This window comes from Miniopterus natalensis, chromosome 2 (genome assembly GCF_054644295.1).
Source record: "Miniopterus natalensis isolate mMinNat1 chromosome 2, mMinNat1.hap1, whole genome shotgun sequence".
Classification (NCBI taxonomy): Eukaryota; Metazoa; Chordata; class Mammalia; order Chiroptera; family Miniopteridae; genus Miniopterus; species Miniopterus natalensis.
Window position 1 is genome coordinate 70,145,676 of NC_142082.1, and position 20,492 is coordinate 70,166,167.

Consider the following 20,492-nt stretch of genomic DNA (forward strand, 5'->3'; position numbering starts at 1 on the left):
AAGGCTGTGTTCTTAACCAGGAGTGATACTGACCCCAAGGGGTATTTGGCAATGTCTGGATACACTGTTGGTAGTCACAACTGGGGTGGGGATGAGGAGTGCTTCTGACATTTAGTGAGGCTAGTGGGTGCTACTAAACATCCTATACCATACAAGACAACCTCTCACAGCAATTATCCAGCCCAAAATGGAACAATGCCAACCTCCAATAAATCCTGTTCGAAACAAATTACTACATTTGCATATACATTAATCTATTTTAGAGGAGAAAATTCATTCCACTGTATAAAAAAATAATACAAGTAATACCAACATTTTCACAACCATTCATTAAATACTTATTAAACACCCACTATGAGCGAGGTATAGTCTTCGGGGATGAGAAGGATTTTTTAAATATTTAAGACATGTTCTTGACCATTTCCAAGAATGCAAGACATTTGAAAGTTACTCAAGAGGCAAATAAATGTTCTAAACGCTCAGGGGACATCACACCTAGGTGTGAACAGGTAAAGTTTCAGAGTACCTGTGAAGAGCTGTGAGAGGAAGGAGCATCTGCTATGGTAGACAGGGTAGATCTCCAGAAGCAAAGGGAATGGCCTAACTGGAGCCATGAGGTGTGAAAGGGCACATGAAAGGGCACAGTGCATCAGGGAGTAGGGAGAAGACTAATTTGCTTCAAGTCCAGGATTTATGTTAGAGCAGTGAAAAATATAGATGGAAAAATGGTGTATGGCAGACTATGAACAGCTCCTAAGTGCTAAACTAAGGTCACTTATTAAAATAAAATGTTTAACAGCATCCTAAAAGCATCTTTTACTCTCTAACCAAGGCTCAGCCCTAAATACCCTTAACCCTAACATACACTCACAGTGCACTTATATCTACTTTTTTTCCTTATTCAAATACCCTCACCCCCATGTTTATTTAGCCTAGCAAAAATCAGCATTTATAGTAATGGTAAACAGTAATAATTATTATGCAAACAGTTTAGGAATCTAATTAGAATGTTATATTCTAACATTTTTTTCTAAGAAAAAGGTTACTTTTATTAATAGATAAACCTCAAAAGACAGGTTTAACAAAAAAACACACCTATTCACACCTTAGTTATTTGACTCCTTTAGATTAGATGAACCATTTAAATTAGCAATTACTTGTAATCTTTCTAAAACATGCATTTAGTGTGAGAATCCTTAAAATTAGCATTTAAAAATACCTTAACAAAACATTTAACCAACCTCAGTATTTTAATGAGACATGATGTGATGGTATGGAAGGGGTGTGGTCTCTGAGTAATCAAAATTTTTTTTAGAAACATAGAAAAGTAACAAAAAATTGTTTCATGAGAGAAAACAATACAAATGTCAGTGGGAAAGGGGCAGAAGTACAGTATTTTTAATTTAATGTATATGTTTAAATTCTACATAAATAAAAACAAATATTTTGTAAGAATCTCTAGAATTCCCTCAAATAAACTATGATTAATTTTTATAAAGTAAAATATCACCAACATTTTCTCATACACAGTATTAACCCATTGAGCTCTGGTTATTTTAAGTTGTAACTGCTGATAGTTATCTAAAAGGAACAAAAATTGAATAGCTAGCAATGACAAAGCAGTAGTTACTATAAAAGGCTATTAATATTATCCTAAAATTTAAAATTGCCATCTTGCTCCTTTAATTTTCGACTCATCTGGAAATGAAGACCTGGCAAGCAGGGTATACATAAACACTATCCTTAACTAGCCTCAACCACAGGGCACCCTATATTCACACCTCATGTTCCCATGCTAAGCACTATCTATAAAAAGTTCCTTGTTTTCCCTGAAGAGCAGCACACACTAGCACTGGCATCTACTGAAAGCCACTATAACCCGAGTAATTGTGCAGTCCAAACAGAGAGGCCTTTATAAAACCAAAGTCAAAAAGCTCTTAGGAACAACCTGATTCAACCAAGGAACACTGACCTGAACGTGAAGTTATACTTAATCCATTCACTGAAATAGCTGCACATAATAAACCATTTAAAGTAGCTTTTTTAAAAGGTAAAAGGGGGTGGGGAAAACTAATTTTCTATGAATTCCTTTTTACACCTACTTCACTTCTGATGCTTTAAAAATGAAGTTTAAGTCTTGATTCTGGCAAATACTTCTAGAATCACCACTTCAATTTTAGATATTTTTACTGCAACCATTAATAAACCATTCTATTTTCATTTAAGTAAAAAATAATTTAAAAATTAACTTAAATCTTTGGTATTTTGCTTGAATGTTGCTCTCATATGCACAGGGAAGGCTTTCAATGCATAATATCCCAAAACAGTATTCACAGGTTACTAATAAGAATTCCTACTGTGCTAGATGGTCAGTTTTCAGTATTATGTGTACTACCACCCACCTCTAAGGTCTTCTTTGCACAGCAGTATGTTTAATTTTTTCCAATGAAAGAAACTTAAGATTTAAAGAGAAGCCATTACCCCCATTGGGTATCCAGACACCACCTTCTTAAGAAGTGCTAAGTAAGCTCCCACTTAATGCTACAGATGGACAGGGAAGGGATCTTTCCCAGACATGAGAAAGCTGTGCAGTTTACTCATAAACTACTTTTTTTCTGGCAAACTTTTGAGAACCTGTTCTAAGGCTGTAGTCACTAAATAATTGTTCTCCTAACCTTCAGAATGTAATTTTCCCAAATTTTTTTACTCAGCTCTTTGCACATTTAATTGCTGAATCAAACCCCTCTGTCCGTTAAGAGAGTAGCTCAGTCTCCCTGAGGCAGAGTGAGCATCTAGCTTCTTTACTTTTACACTCAAATTATTTTATAATCATTTTTAAAATGCAACAGATGGTAATGAATGAAGAGAAACTGAAAATCTTCTCCAAAGTTCTAACAGCTCAATTCAAATATTTACTGAGTGCTTACTCTGAGCCAGGCACTATGCTGGTACATAAGGTAAGAGCCTCTGTTCTTAAAGAAATTAATCAGAAGAGACATTTCCCATGAACAAAAAATTCCAGTACTGTAGATATCATCTGTAGGGACAGACCTAAGTATTGAGAAATATCTAGTTGTCTGGAAGGAAGTACGTCAAAATGTCATCAGTAGTAAGACTAGAGTGATTACTTTCTCAGCTCCTTTGTATTTCTCTGAATTTTCTATAATACACAGTTTTCATAACCTGAAGAAAAATCTAAATAATTGGGATAAAATAATAGCAGTAATATTTAATGAGCAGTTATTATAAACCCTGTGTACAAAGTGCTTCACATGTATCATCTCACTCAACATAATGATCCTATAAAAGATAACCATCCAAATTTTAGAGATGAGGGAGCCAAGAGATAATAACAACTTGCTGAAAGTGTCTTTTACTTTTAGAAGTTTTACTTATTTCCTCAGAAATAAGCAGAGGTTGAGAACAAGACAATAATCAGTTGTGTATCTATAAGACTCACCAACAGTGCAACTTGTTGGTTATATGACCCTAAGCAAGTAACTAATTTCACTGAGCCTCACAGTTTCTCCTGCATAATGGGATTAATAGGGCCTACTTCATTTAGGATTCTTAATGAGACCAAGTATGAAAAGAAGACAGCACTGCATCTGGCAAATAATGCTCTATCAATCTCTTTATCATCATTACAACTAGCAAAAAATCTGGGTATATTTAACATCTCTGGATTCAGTTTCCATACCTGTAAATTGGTGATATAAGTACACTATGCAGTAATTGTGAGGACTGCACAGGATAATACACAGCAGTCAAAACAGTTACCTACTATAATTCTCCACAGGTCAAACAATATGGGACTGGCTAAATAAGCTACAGTAAATGTATACAATGACTACTTTGCTACAGAATATTTAAGGGCATGGAAAAATACCTGTATTCTTATTTTAGTCAAAGTAATATTAATGTATGGCTAAGTTTAAAAAGACAGTTACAGACAGTATGTATAGTAAAATCCTTTTCATTAAAAAATATATACATTAATAGAAAAAGCGGGAAGAATATACTCCAAGATCTATAATTTGTAAACATCAGCAACTAATCAGTTATTTTTAAAAAAAATACCTCACTATTATGACCACCACTGTATCACAAAGACAAAACAACAACCCCCAAACCCCCATATCTGTGTGTTTAAAAAAGCAGCAGCATCCCTAGACACTGCCACTCCATTCCATCATCATTGGGATTCTTCTATGAATATTAATAAATTCACTCTGATGCTTCTCAAATTTTAATGGGTTAATAAGGGAGAAGGGAGCTATTTGTTTCTAATTAAAAGACACACATTTTCATTTCCCATGGTTTCAGTTAAAAGTCATTATATTTTATATTGATATAATACAGAAAAATTACTTTGACTAAAATAGGAATACAGGAACATTTCCACAAGGAAAAATTTACTCCAGAAGATACTGAGAATTCTAATTTTTAACTTAGAGGGAATGAGTATTAATCTTTAAAATGATTATTTCACAGCATAGCTGTCACTGAAGTTATAATCCTGTGATAGTGGCCAGAGAATACCGTCTTGAAGTTAACAAGATGGAACAAAAGAGCACTGCAATTTCTTAATTAAAAAATTGGATTAATAGGCAGATATATGAAAGCTGGTATTCAGCAAAAAGTAGAAATAATTATCAGAGCTACTGGAAAAAATATAAATTCTGACTTGGAAAAACATTAAATATTACATTGTAAAACAGTTAAGAAGTGCTATTTCATTTAGGGTTCTAGTTCTTATTTTCATTGCAAATTATATTAATTTTTCACTTGAGTTAATAACACTTAACCAGTGGTTATACAGGAATATGCAACATTTGTTCAACCTCAAAGGTGGGAAAGAAAAAACAGAATTCTCAGAAGCAAAAAAATAACACTTTAAACCAGAGAGTTTACAGAATCTGTTTTTAAGCAAATTCTTCTGAGCAAAATGCATCCTTTCTCAATTCACATAAAAGATTCAAGACATTTCAACATGTATGAAAAAGCAAATTACTTCACTACTTTTTCCTCTTAGTGTCATCAGTAAATAACTCCCAGTAACACAGAGAAAGATTTTATTTTCAATATTTTAACACTGTCTCCCTCTGCTGTACGAAAAAGGGTTCAAACTTTCATTTCCCTTAAGATATAATTACGTATGACAGGCCCTTAAATAACGTCGTTTCATTCAACATCATTTTGTTATAAAGTTGATGAGATGCCATAGGAACTTAACTTATTTATATCAGTATATCAATCAGTAAAATGGTTTCATCAGGCATTGTTTTCGTTAAAGTCACAGGACCTATCGATATTCTGGTTTTGTTTTTTGTTAATCCTGACCCTAGGATTTTCCATTGATTTTTAGAGAGGAATGGAAGGAAAGGAAGAGAAGGAGGGAAGGAGAGAGAGCGAGAAACATCACTGTGAGAGAGACACATCAATTGGTTGCCTCTGGCATGCACCCTGACCAAGGCCTGGGGATCCAACCTGCTGTACCAACCCAGGTATATGCCCTTTACTGGGAATCGAATCCGAGACCATTTGGGCTGACGCTCTAAACACTGAGCCAAACCAGGCACGGCCTAGTGATGACTTTAAGTGAAGACTTACTATGTAATTCTTGCAATCTGGTTCCCATAAAATACAGCTTAAAAGTTGATAGTCAAACACAGTAATATATGTTATCCTTCAGAATACATCCAACCTAAGCAAAGAAGCACTAGCTTTAGAGAACTAAAAGCATTCCTCCTGGGCCAGAATGAACAATTTAGTAATCGTGTGAACCTGGAGAAAGCATTTAAAGTCCGTGAACTTCAGTTTCCTTTCATCTCTAAAACTAAGAATGAAAATACTCTGCCAACTTCATATGGTAACATCAGAGTCCAATTTAAATTCACTCACTGAACAATTACTGAGCATCCACTATGTACAATGCACAGGGTTTGAGATGCCAAATTTAGCAAATGGAACATACTTATACTAAAAAAAATTTTTTCAATGTTTATAAAGTTAACTAAGTGTCCTGTACTTTATCTGGCAACTCCATCTGGAGCATCTACAAAGATACAAATATGGTATGCTCCTTATCCTAAAAAGACTAAGTGTAAGGGAAAAAAAATGTATACATAAACAAATTAGTATACAAGAAAGAAAAGTAGATATATAGCGTTTAAAGAAAGGGAAAAGGAGCAAAAGAAGAGGCAAATTGGGAACAGAGTAAGGGGGTTGAGGAATGGTTAGAACAACAAGCACTAACAAGGTTCAAAAGAGAAAAAAATTAAAGAGATGACAGTGCTTAGTTACATTCTCAACTCTAGCCACAGACTTGTATATTTACCAAACACACTATTCTTTTCAATTTATTTTTCAATTATAGTTGACATAAAATATTTTATTAGTACAACATAGTGATTAGATATTTATATAACTTATGAAGTGATCCCACTGACAAGTCTAGTACCCATCTGACACCATATATAGTTATTACAATACTATTGACTATATTCCCTATGCTGTACTTTACATCCCTGTGACTATTTTTATAAATGGTAGTTTGTACTTAATCCCTTTCACATTTCTACCCATCCCCTCAAACGCCCTCCCATCTGGCAACCATCAACCAACTTGTCCCCTGTACCTACCACATGTACTATTCTTCCTAAGTATACGAAGTGGCTCAGTAACACAAACTTTTAAGTCATTTAACATCTATTCATACAAATGTGCTTACATTTAAATAACTTCAAAAGAACATGCACTGGCAATCTCTTGATAAAAATATGCACAAAAATGTCAAACTCCTAATTTTCTGACCTGTATCCCTCCCAAATCTAGCTATTATTTTGTGCTTAATTACCTTACCCAATATTCTTTTATTCAACAAATTGTACACTTATGTGGACGGATGGGGCCAGTAAGACTAAAATCTTGGGAAGATTTCATCCCTTTTCTCTTTTGACTGTCCAAGCAACTCTGTTTCCTCTCTCCACCTGATAATTACACAGCTTCCTACTTTGTAATCTTCAAATAAACAAGTAGGCAGATAACTTTTAACTAGATGCAAAACATTGCTTTACTTCACGCTTCCTGTTCCACCCTTCTGCAGGTGCCCTCTTTCTACAGGCTGTTACCTCTTCTCATGACACAGGCTGACCCCGATTCTAGTCTATGATAGGGAATTCATATTCTTAGAATTTAGACTCACTACTTAACAACACAATATACTGCAGGACATGTACAAAGAAGGTGTTAGTAATGAAAAAAGTCTATTATATCATTTATCATTCTGATTAACTTATCATATACCTTCATAAAACTACAGCTGAAAGAAATCCAGAGCTCATCTAGTCCACATCCCTCTTTTACAGATAAAAATTTAGTCCTCTCATCATTTTGTGACTAGTTTTCATTTACAGGGCAAGCAAAAAACCAGTTAGACGTTTTTGATTTTCAGTTCATTACTTTTCCTACTAAATTATACACTACAATCTACATCTTTTGATTGGTATTTGAAATACCCTCTGAATTTTAATTTTACTTCCTTTAAAAAATAGAGAGAGAGTGGGAGGGAGGGAGGGAAGGAGAGAGAATAAAAAAGAAAGAGAAACATCAATGTGTCTTCAGTTGGTTGCCTCCTGCATGTGAAACTTGCCCTGGCCGGTGTTGCTCAGTGGTTAGAGAGTAGGCCCGTGCACGACAGGGTCTCGTTCGATTCCCGATCAAGGGCATGTACCTAGGTTTCGGGTTTGCTCTCTGCCCCAATTTGTGGGGTGGGTACAGGAGGCAACCAGTCAGTGTGTCTCCCTCATATCAATGTTTCTCTCCCCCCACCACTCCCTCCCTTCCTCTCTGTGAAAAAGCAATGGGAAAAATATCCTCAGATGAGAATTAACAAAATATATATAAAGAAATCTAACACACACACTGCAATTTAAACTGTTCATTAATCCCTCACATCAAAGCAAGCTAAAATTCAGCTGAACTAAAAACAAACAAAAGAGCAGATTCATCTTTATAACAGTTTTTATTTTTAACTGCATAAAGTAGGGTGAAAAAAGTATGTGTATATCAAAACAGGCCAGACTCGTAAGTTCAAGAGAAGAGGCACTATCAGTATCAAATCTGAAACAGAGGTGGATTATTATATCTTTTTTGAAAACCTCTTTATTGAGAAGTATAATACTTATCTTAATAAGTATACAAACACCACTGAGATTAAGTAGATTTTTACACTCTATTGTCCTAGAATTTAGGGAGGGGAAAACTGTTACTCAAAAATTATCGTTACCGACCCGGCCGGCCAATGTGGCTCAGTGAATAGAGCATGGGCAAGAGCATCAAACAGTGGTGGGTTCGATTCTTGGTCAAGGGCACATATCTGGGCTGCAGGTTCCATCCCCAGCCCCACGTGGGGCACATGCAGGAGGCAACCAACTGAAGACACATTGATGTTTCTCTTTCTTTTTTATTCTCTCTCTCTCTCTCTCTCCTTCCCCCTTCCTCCCTCCCACTCTCTAAAAATCAATGGAAAAAATATCCTCAGGTGACAATTAACAAACAAAAAAAGCATCGTTATTTACCTGTCCCTTTTAGAGACATGTAGCTGAAAGGATTTACAAGCTTATAATCACATGGGTGATTAGTTGACCAATGTTTCTATATTTTGAAAATATTACTACTGACAACCCTTTTCATTTGTCTTACCTTTGTTGAAAGTACTTTAAATGTGCTCTGTTCTGGTATTATAGGATGAAGAAGTCTCAGTTTTAAATTGTAATCCTCTCCAGAAGAAAGTTTCACCAAAGCAGACAACTAACAAACACAAAATTAGCAGCACATTTTATAAATGTATATAATGAATGGTAAAACACTTAAACTAAATACAATTATAGAACTTCAATACTGTTGAATATTTTAAACACTAACTTATAAACCTCAAAATAATCCTGTTTTAAAATCTGGTATTCTTCACATAGATTTTCATATACACGATTAAATTAAATAGCGGAAAATAGTGTTTCAAAATACATACTTAATATTTAAATCTCAAGGAAACCCGAGATAGGAGAGTAAAATGACACAGTATAAAAGAAAGTATTCATATGCAAAACATCTAGTTCTACCACTAACTCTTCAATATCTAACATAAAGTTTTCTACTAAATGCTAAGAAAACAAGATATTAAAAGTCATATGCATTTAATATAGTTAGTACATTCTAAGATGTATAAATCACACAACAAATAAGTAGACCTTTCTTCATGAAGTATACCACAAAATTGTAACCAAATCACATACCTTACTAATATCTTTTATATTTGTCAACCAAGTTCTGCTTTGAATTGCAAATCTAAAGAATGCACATCTAATTATAACCTACCGTATATATACTCTTGTCTCAAAACTTAAAATGATTCAAAATGAAAAGCAATGCTTTAGATTTCCATCAGCATTTTCCACACTATCTCAGGAAGAAATGACATATCTGATAAACTGCCAAAGATTACCCTGCAATATACTATATTTCCAAAAAGAGGTATTTACTTTCAACATAAAAAATGGTTCAAAGACTACTGACCTCTTTTTCTGAAAATTCCACATTTACATCATTCTTCTGAACATTCTTGATCATAAGTGTAATGATTACTTGAGATTCTGTTTGATACCAGTCATACCTATTAAAAAAGAAAAAAGACACTTAAAACAGAAATTTTAATTTTCTTGTTACTTATGTTTTATCAAGATAAAAACTAGAATCTGATAAACAACAAGAGCTCCACCTTGAGGAACAAAATAGCACAGCAGCTGTTGATAAATAATTTTACTTAACTAATTTCCTGTGATGTGTACTCACAGAAGACAATAAGCCTTTCCATTGGATTTAAATACATGACTTTCAGGGTTCTCACTTATATGTCTAATTCCACTGTGCTTAAGCTAATGTTAAAGAAACTTATTCCAAATGGCTAACAGTTTTTACACACTATCAAAAGTTTCAAACTCTCATTTCAAAAAATGAAGCACTTCTAATCCCAATTTTACAGATGAACAGATATAAGCTCAGAAGGGTGAAGCAACCAGTCAATGGCAGGTGTTACACTGGACACAGGTCAGCTTAACGCCACACTCTAAGATCTCTTAACTGAAGCTGGGAGCAAACAGCCCTGAGAACAAGGAAGCAGAAGCAAATGAGCTAAAATTAAAATAATTTAAAGTTTAACTCATCCTGCCAAACACAACATTAAATACATTATCTTCTTTCAATCTCAAGGTATGTGGGAAAACTAGTGTGCCTAGAGATTGTGTGTATCTTTCCCACTGAAAGCTCTAAAAATGAAAGAATCCTACTTTCAAATTAAACTAGATTATAAACTCCATGAGGTCAAAGCTATTTACCGTGCCACTATTACTTTCCCAGGAACAAGCACAGTGCCTGGTACACAGGATATTTATTAAATCGATGTCGGACTATTTTATGCTCCAAAAATCCTAATTATTTGATGTTTATGTGTTCTACTCCTGGTGCTGCCACCAAGCTAGTCAAAGTTCCTTGTACACTTGGTACTTGGAGAATCCTCCTCTAACTCCCCAGAAAGAGCATGAATTAGTTCAGTTAATTGTAGCACTGTCCAGCGCACAAAAAAGGTTGTGGGTTCAATTTCCGGTCCAGGCACACACCTAGGTTGCGGGTTTGATCCCCCAGTCAAGGCACACATGGGAGGCAATGGATCAATGTTTTTCTCTTACATCAGTGTTTCTCTCTCTCTCTCTCTCAAATCAATAAACATATCCTTAGGTGAGGATTAAAAAAAATTTTTTTTTAAATGAGTAAGTTATTTTGTTTTAACATTTCCAATCCATTTTAGGTAATTAAAAATGCACCCTGATTAAAGAAATGAACTTTAAGAGTCTCGGTTTCCCTCTGAAATTCAGTAAGAATGCAAAGCTCAAAAGCAATACCTTGTGTTTCTGTTACAGTCCTAAGAATACAAGTTTTACACATGGCTAATAAATAATTTAAAATAAATTCAAATACTTGTTAGATGCTTATTCATTGTTGTAACTGCTGCCCTCAGCAACAGTTATTTTCAACTCATAAAAAATTTACTCCAAATATAAAAGGCAGGTAAAGTTATAATTCTATCAAGCCTACTACTAACTTAGTTACTTGTGTAGTAATAACTTAAGTGGAAGAGGCCCTCCTTAATATATGGAAATATGACATAACGTGAAACCAAGTTTAAGTGGAGAAATGATCTGAATTTAACCTTAATATAAGTACTAAAATATAAGTACTAATACTAACCAATAAACAGCCTTAGAATTAGTTTTAGTTTTTCCAGACTATGATTTATATGCTTTTAAGGAACACTTAAAATCACAGGATAAGGACTTTACTATTATTATTATTATTGTTATTGTTAATCTTCACCCGAGGATATTTTTTCCATTGACTTTTAGAGAGAATGGAAGGGAGGGAGGGAAAGCGAGAGAGAAAGAGAGAGAGAAACATTGATGTGAGAGAGACACATCAATTGGTTGCGTCATTCACGTGCCCTGACCTGGGCTGCGGACTGAACCCACAACCCAGGTATGTGCCCTTGACTGGGAGTGAAACCCGAGACCCTTTGGTGTACAGGCCAACCCTCTAACCACTGAACCACATAGGCCACGGCAGGAGTTATTATTAAACAACAGGGTTTTTTTTCCCTTAGGCATAGTTATTATGCATTGTTTTATGAAAAAGAAACACTTACTTGATTTTTGACTGATGAGACATCTGGGGTACAGACTGATTTTGGCAAGTTGAAAGAGAAAAGATTTTTACAAGTTAGCTTAGCAACTGTATATCAAAATGTATATATCATTAATTTACCCAGTGCTTTATTACTTTGATATGGAATAAACGAACTACATGAGAACTTCCTGCAAGACAAAGCATGGTATCTAATTCATAATTAAATAACACTAAGCTTCACATAAAATTAGAATAATTCAGCATTTTATAATTTTGAGTTTCACTTAAAAAAAATATTTTTCTTTCCCCCCCCCCACAGTATAGTTTAGCTTTAATTACAGAAAAATATTTTTCTTTTAAAATAAAATTTTAAAAAGCATATAAACAAAACTTTCCTAAGGTATGATTGAAAAAAGTTACATATAAAATGTCCAGTTCTAAGACTGAGTAACTCTCTAAACTGAAAATAGCATTTAAAAACCGTATTTTAGAATACTGCATAACCTTCAGGCTTAATAATGGCAACAAACACTGCTCTGGAACATATGAAGCAACATTTACATAGTGCCCTTCTGATAACATCTTACTCTGCTTATGCCTCTCTACAACAAACATTCTACATAGCTCATCAAGAAACAAAGTGAATCTTGCCTGGCCAGTGTGGCTCAGGGGTCAAGCATCGACCTATGATCCAGGAGATCGAGGTTCAATTCTCAGTCAGGGTACATGCCTGGGCTTCGGGCCCTATCCCCAGCAGGGAGCAAGCAGGAGGTAGCCGACAAATGACTTTCTCTCATTACTGAGTTTCTCTCTCTCTCTCCCTCTCCCTTCCTTTCTCTGAAATCAATAAAAATATATTTTAAAAAAGGGGAAAAAAGAAACAAAGTGAATCTTGACCAATCCATACTCTTCTGAAACTACATGTGTGCCAGTTAAGGCTATGTAAAATCTAAAGAGCTTGTCCTGGATTATAGGTGGCCTCTAAGTTGTTCCTAAATAAAAAGGGAGGAGTTGGGGTTTGGAGGAAGAAAGGAAAACCACTAGAGAGAGCTGAATCTAACTCAGATTTACTCTCCAGTGTTAACTGTTGAGAAACACCCGAATCTAGATGATATCAAGTAGAGATACTAATTAGAACAGATTCATCTTGGTACCAAGATAAAAACTAGAATGAACTATAGCAGTGATAACGTGCACTGTGGCTAAACAGATGTTTGTGTTCCTAGATAGTCTTTGTTATTCAAATTCCACTGTGTTGCTTTCAGGCCTAATCCCAATTACAAATATTGTTAAGACCTAGACAAAAAATACTAACATGGAAGCCAACTTTTAAACACCTTCAATCCATTCCCTACTCATCACCCCTAGGAATATAAACAAGCCTACAGGTAAAGGGATAGCCAGATAACGCTCATTTTCGGTGATACTCAAAACCCTAGTCACTACATATGCACATAACTGGTCTGATGCTCACAACAGCCTGCCTGAGGTAGATTAGCTCTATTAGGACCAGTATATACATGAAGAAAACTCACAGGATAAGTTACTTTCTCAATGTCACAATGTAATTCTAGAAGACAGAAATGTAAATCTTCCTTTAGAGATGAAAAAAAGATTCAAAAAGGTTAAGTAATTGCCCATGAAGAGTTAGGACTACATGCATATCTCCTGACTCCCTGTCATTTTATTTCTTGACAAAATATGTAGATGATCACTCCTAAAAACCATTAGCCATAATTAAACTATGTGTGTTATACATAAACCTAAGCTTAAAACAAAAATTGAACTTCATCAAAACTTTTAATAGCTGAAGAAACTTCAAAATTTTCATGTCCAAAACAAAACTGAGACAAAGATAAACATTTCCAAATTTTAATCTTTGTGTTTTAGCATACCATAATAAGCCTTGCAAGTACTTCCAAGGCAGAAATTATTTAACCGAAATGTGATGCTTGTCAGCAGAGAACAAATAACCATCCTGACCAAAGAACTACACTAAATGCATTAAAAGAGCCCAATAATTTTCATGACTATAAACTTCTATACTGCCCTGGCCTGTGTGGCTCAATTGGTTGAGTGTCATCCCATGCACCTAGAGATCACCAGTTCAATTCCCAGTCGGGGTACATGCCCGGGGTTGCAGGCTCGATACCCAGTAGGGGGGATGCAGGAGGCAGCCAATTGATGTTTCTCCCTCTTTGATGTCTCTCTCTTTCTCTCTCCCCCTTCCTCTATCCCTAAAATAAATAAAACGTATTTTTTTAAAAAAAAACCTTCTATACCTATTTCACCAATGTGATTTCAGTTACTAAATGAACTGAACAAGTATTTAAATGGTATTGCTTAATATTTAACTGAGAGGAAGATCATTCTGAGTCCTGTCTCAAATATGCACCATAATAATATAATTAAGTAAAGACATGAAAGATAAAATCTTTGAACTTACCACCTTTGATTGTGACTCTATTAAAAAACATAAAAAAGAAACATTTTCAGATAACAGTACATTTATCAGCAAAGTTGCATACATGACTTCTATGGCATATACATACTGATTAAGCAAACCAATTCTCCATACATTCCAAATAAAGAAAAGTGGTTTAATTTTGCAACCTGGAGCCACTTTAGACTCCTTAGTAATTACTTACCAGTGATACCACTGCCAAAAAAATTCATCTACAACTCCCTTTCAACTAAACAAACGAAGACTGCCTTTGGAAGACTTCTCGTCAAGATGGCAGTGTGGGTAAATGCAGTACTCGCCTCCTCCCACAACCACATCAAAATTAAAACTAAACTACAGAACCACCATCATTCTTAACCACCTGAAATCTGGCTGAATGAAAGTCCTACAACTAGGAAATTAAAGAAGGGGCTGCATCAAGACTGGTAGGAAGGATGGACACGGGAAACAGGTCCCACAACTATGTGTGGCAGCTAAAAATAGGGAGGGATATCTCAGCTGCACAAGACACCCCTGGAGAGTAAGGGGTTGCACAGGCCCACACCAGGTCCCCCAGCCCCGGGTTCCAGTGCCAGGAAAATAAGTTCCCATAACTTCTGGCTGTAAAAATGAGCAGGGATTAAGGCTAAGAGCATGAAATGAGCATGGAGGGCTGCTAAAGTTCCAAGCAATTCCTCTTAAAGGGCCTGTGCAAGGGCTTACTCAGACTCACTCCCTCTGAGCTCCAGGGCTGGGGCAGCAGCTTGAAAGGAACCAGAGACATATGGGAAGGAACTGAACTGCCTGACATCAAGGAAAGATGGGGGGCGGGGAGAGCAGCTTTCTTCCAGACAGAAGTGTTGGCAGGAGCCATTTTCCTTTGATAAGTTCTTCCCCCACATATCTTGCAGGCAGGAGCCAAAACTGAGACACCATCAACCTGGCTCTCAATGGTTGCCCCACCCTGATAATTGTCTAAGGCCCTGTCCCACCCAACTTTCAGGCCCACCCAAGCTGTTTCCACATAACTGGTGTGTCTTGGTTCACGTTTCATATTTTCCTAAAATCTCTCAAACAAGCAGTATCTTGCCTCAGTAAGCTCCGTACCTCTCGCTAAGTGGCCCCAAGCCCAGAACTATCAGTAGCCAGGCTTGGTTCACAGCTTGACCTCACCTGGGCACTTCCAAGCCCAGCACAAGTAGCAGCCAAACTATATCACTTTGTAGCTCATGCCAGGTGACCCCAGGCAGAACACAGGTGGTGGCTAACCTTGGCCTGCACCTCCTGGGAGGCCCCAAAGACAATGCACCCAGTGGACAGCTTCAGACAACATAGGAGCACCATTACCCAACCACCTGCAGAAGCAACACACACAAGGGTCAGATTCAGTGGGCACCAGAGCCCCACTGAAGTAAGTCCTGCTCTGTAGGGTGGGCCCATGCATAACTGATCCTCCATGGTGGTCAGAGGTCCGTGGTTGGTGGTCTCAGCCAGTCCTTGCAGCTGACTGGCCAGGGGGTAAATCCCCCCCCCCCCACTGATGTGCCAACAGCAATCAAGCTCAACTACAAGAGGAAGGTGTACAAAGCCCACATAGGTTGTGCACCTCAAGTGTCCAGCTTGGGTGATTAGGGAGGCTGTGCTGCTGGACCCTACAGAACACCTACTACATTAGGCCACTCTACCAAGCACAGGAGACACAGTAGCTCTACCTAATAGATGGAAACAAACACAGGAAGGCTGCCAAATGAGGAGACAAATATGTCCCAAATGAAAGAACAGAGCAAAACTCCAGAAAAAGGACTAAACAAAATGGAGCAAGCAATCCACTAGACAGAGAGTTCAAAACACTGGTTATAAGGATGCTCAGTGAACTTAGGGGAAGAAGAGATGAACTTAATGAGAACCTCAAAGAAGAGATAGGAAACATAAGAGTCGAGATAGAAAACATTAAAAAAAAACCACAGCCAGAGCCCTAGCGGGTTTGGCTCAGTGGTTAAGAGCATCGGCCTGTGGACTGGGTTCAACTCCAGCCAAGGGCACGTACCTCAGCTGCAGGCTCGATCCCCAGACCTGGTCAGGGAACGTGTGGGAGGCAACCAATTGATGTATCTCTCTTACATCAGTGTTTTGTTCTCTCTCCCTTCCACTCTCTCTGAAAAGCAATGGAAAAAATATCTTCAGGTGAGGATTGGGGGAAAAAAGTCAGAAATGAAAACTACATTACAGGAATCAACAGTGGAGTAGACGACGCAGAGGACCAAATCAGAGATTTGGAAGATAAGGAAGCAGGAAACATCAAATCAGAACAGCATAAGGAAAAAGGAATTTTAGAAAGTGAGGATACCGTAAGGAGTCTCTGGGACAACTTCAAGAGTACCAACATTCGAATCATGGGGTGCCAGAAGAAGAGAGACAGCAAAAAACTGAAAACCTACTTGAAAAAATGATGGAAAACTTCCCTAACCTGGTGAAGGAAATAGACATATAAGTCCAGGAAGCACAGAGTCCCAGGCAAGATGAACCCAAAGAGGCCAACACCAAGACATATCAAAATTAAAATGCAAAAAGTTAAAGACAAAGACAGTTAGTTACAGTCCTACAAGGGAGCTCCCATTAAACTGTCAGCTGATTTCTCAACAGAAACTTTGCAGGTCAGAAGGGATTGTCACAAAATATTCAAAGTGATGAAAAACAAGAACCTACAACCAAGATTACTGTACCCAGCAAAGCTATCATTTAGAATTGAAGGACAGACAAAGACCTTCACAGATAAGAAAAAGCTAAAGGAGTCCATCACCACAAAACCAGTATAACATGAAATGTTAAAGGGTCTTCTTAAAGAAAAAGAAGAAAAACAGAGATCAAAACATGAACAATAAAATGGCAATAAATATGTACCTATTGACAATTCAATCTAACAACAAAATAAACAAACAAGCAGAACAGAAACAGACTCAGATACAGAAAACATTTTGGTGGATGCCAGATTAGGAGGGTGGGAGGTATTGGGCGGATGGGTGAAAAAGGTGAAGTGATTAAAAAGTACAAACTGATTGTTACAAAAGAGTCACAGTGATGTAAAGTAGAGCCTACTGAATACAGTCAATAATATTCTAGTAACCATGTATGGTATCAGATGGATGCAAGATTTATTGGGATGCTCACTAGCAAGTTATGAAATTTCTAATCACCAGGGTGTACACTTAAAGCTACTATAATAATGTATGTCTATTGCAATGGAAAATTTTTTAAATTAAAAAAAAAAACTTTAATAAAAACCAGCTTCTCAGACTCCTTGGGAGAGTAGGCATCAAGAGACCTGGGCATTGTCAGGGAAATACTGAAGGGAATAAGAAGAGCAAGGGTAGGAGCTGCTCATAGAAACAGGGCCCACTTTGTGGGGATGCAGGACACCTCCAGGAGGATGCAACCCATCACCAAGGAGAAGGGTCTGGCACTTTACAGGTTACATCTATTTTTTAAGTTGAACACTGGGGTAGGTCAGGCAGTCACTGAAACCTGAACCTTGAAAACATTATGCTAAGTGGAAGAAGCCAGTCACAAAAGACTATATAATGTATGATTCCATTTATATGAAATGTCCACAATTGGCAAATCCATAGAGACAGAAAGTGGATTACTGGCTGCTTAAGGCTGGGGGGTGTGGGGGCTGGGAGGCAATGGAGAAGGAGGAGTGCTAAAAGTTGTGAGGTTTCTTCTGAAGGTACTAAAGTGTCCTAAAATTGATTACGGTGATGGTTGCACAATTTTTTTTTTGATGGTTGCACAATTCGGTGAATATAATAAAAACTATTTAATTTTACACTTTAAGTGGATGAGTTGCATGGTATATGAATTCTATTTCAATAAAGCTGTTATAAAAAAAATTTTAAATAATTCCTTTAGAAATTCTTATCTAAGGGAACATGCACTATTTACAAGTTATAAAGTAAAAAACAAATTTGTTTAAATAAAAAAATGTCAAATGTTTACTTCTTTTTAAATTGAAAGACCATGAGAAATCTACATACTTACCATCCTGAGCTTCTTGACACCTTTTAATCCAGACAATAAAATCAGCATCCGCACCTACAAAGAGCAAACTGATTGTAAAATAACTCATCTGCACAATCTAACATATTATTCAACCAATACGTATTGAATACCTACTATATCCCAAACAGTGTTCTAGGCACTTAGGATTCAGCAATGAATTAAACAGACAAAAATACCTGTCCTAACAGAACTTGCAGCAACCCTAATGTTATAGCTATAAATATACCAATAGGCTTAATATTTAGTTGTTCATCCTGAAGAATTTTAATTAAAAAAATTAATTTTAATTTATAAAAAAATTAATTTTAACCAGTCAACCTTACTGGTTCTCAGATATAGATAACCTACATCCCTCTTCTCTTAAAGGAGATTCTTCCTCTCTCACAAAACAAAATCAGGCCCAAAGGAGATTCCCAATATGCCATCTGTTAGGATGGGGTGGAGGCTTGGTAACCAGCAACTGGATTGAGGTCTATAAGCCTCTCTCAACCCCAGTTTGCTCTCCATGCAGCTACCTACCTATTCTGTCTACTATTCTCTCAGTGGTTCTACTTCTTACCATGCCTTTCCTACCAACACCAAGAAGCATCTTTATCCTTTGTGAAGTGCTGTAATAATTCCAAGTTCCATGGTAGCCAAGAACTATACATATAGTTGAACTATATTTATAGATAGCAATGTGAACATGTACATAAATTATTCACTTCTGAAGGTTCAGAACAATGACAACATCCAGATAGTTACAGAATCTAATAAAATATAATGTTAAGAAAAATTATTAAAGTACTCTTAAATAAAAGTTTACTAATTCAAGCTAACTGCAGACAAGATAATTCTGAAAAAGCAATTAAAAATTTCTTACAATAGAATTTTCTAATAATCTCTAATTTTTATAATTCCATAATTTATAAGTGAAGCTCAACTATAAAGGCCTTAACACACACGCACACACACACACACACACTCTCTCTCTCTCTAGTGGGGAATAATTACAGTATATCAAAATCCTAGATTTAAATAACCTATTATTCAAATTAGTCAGTAAATAGGCCAAGCTTCCTACCATATAAAGCGGGGAGAAAGTTAATACTGTGAATTACAAATTTTTTACCCTCTCTTATAGTAACAGAAGCCTAATACTTTAACATAATTTTTTCCTGGAATTTAACTTAAAGACTAATTTGTTTTCAAATTAAATGTCCTCAACAGCAATTTTATCAAACAGCAGACATCTTCTTCTGAGGCCACCTCTGAAATAATTCTAAGATCATCAAAGCATAGCAAGATATCTGAAAGAAGGAATTTAGACAGAGAACTTTCTGTTGCTCTAAAAAGGTAAGAAATAAGACTTAGAAATCTAGAAGATAGAATGACTCGTGTCTCTTCAGGGTTTTCAAACATGTATCAAGGCACTAGATAACTGAACTGTACTCTTTAGAATATGCTGAGTGTCAATACGCTCACTTCCTAATTGAGTAGCCAGCCATATTATTCACATACCACACTTGGGATAACCAAATTTAAGAATAACTCCTATTGCCTAGATCTCTCTTTTCCTAATTTTTAAGTTCCATTTGCAAAAGTTGGGCCTAATGCCCTTTCTAGAGTAGGTATACAGCAGAAAAGCAAATATTCAAAGCAGTACAGAGTACATTTTTAAAAATAGAATCATACAATACTTTAGAGCAGGGTTTCTCAAGCTCAGCACTACTAATAGTTTGGACAAGATACTTCTTTGTTTTGGGGGACTTCCCTGTGCATTGCAGGATATTTAGCAGCATCCCTGATCCCTACTCACTTGATGTAAATAGCACATTCCCCATCCACCAGTCATGATAAAAATCTCTTCGGACACTGCCAAATGTTCCCCAGGGAGCAAAATCAAATCAGCAAGTTAGGAACCACTGCTTTAGAGAATTGTGCTAATACTCTATCATAAGATGAAGATTAAATGATACTATACAATTAAGGTTATGTAGTCTACGATTATCTATGAGATTACTTACAACCACTGTCTTTTAGTCTTTTGCAGATTTTTGATTCTTGGCTCTTATTACTTCTATATATGTGTGCAGATATCCATACTGCTGTGATAATTTTCATATATAGGTACCCCTTGCTTTTCGAAAATTCACAGCACACTACTTCACTTTTACAGAAGACCTTACATTACTACTTGTTTTCACTAACTAAAAAGAAAATCCAAATAGGATTTTCGCTTTTTGTGTAAGAGTTCAGTAAAGAGCATTCA

General features: G+C 36.3%; 1 protein-coding gene across 2 annotated transcripts in view; it reads right to left on the minus strand.

Annotated features, from left to right (window-relative positions):
* The window catches only part of SUGT1 (SGT1 assembly cochaperone of MIS12 kinetochore complex), a 45,003-nt gene that overhangs the window by 15,194 nt on the left and 9,317 nt on the right, over positions 1-20,492 (minus strand). Inside the window, exons 6-11 of one of the 2 annotated variants that reach the window (XM_087814308.1) lie at positions 18,221-18,274; positions 14,186-14,202; positions 13,275-13,334; positions 11,759-11,793; positions 9,580-9,676; positions 8,707-8,814 (exon numbers count right to left, since the gene is read on the minus strand). In XM_087814308.1, coding sequence (XP_087670434.1) covers positions 8,707-8,814; positions 9,580-9,676; positions 11,759-11,793; positions 13,275-13,334; positions 14,186-14,202; positions 18,221-18,274 — 371 coding nt within the window. The remainder of the gene's footprint in view (positions 1-8,706; positions 8,815-9,579; positions 9,677-11,758; positions 11,794-13,274; positions 13,335-14,185; positions 14,203-18,220; positions 18,275-20,492) is intronic. The other variant, XM_016205397.2, reaches the window with a different exon arrangement.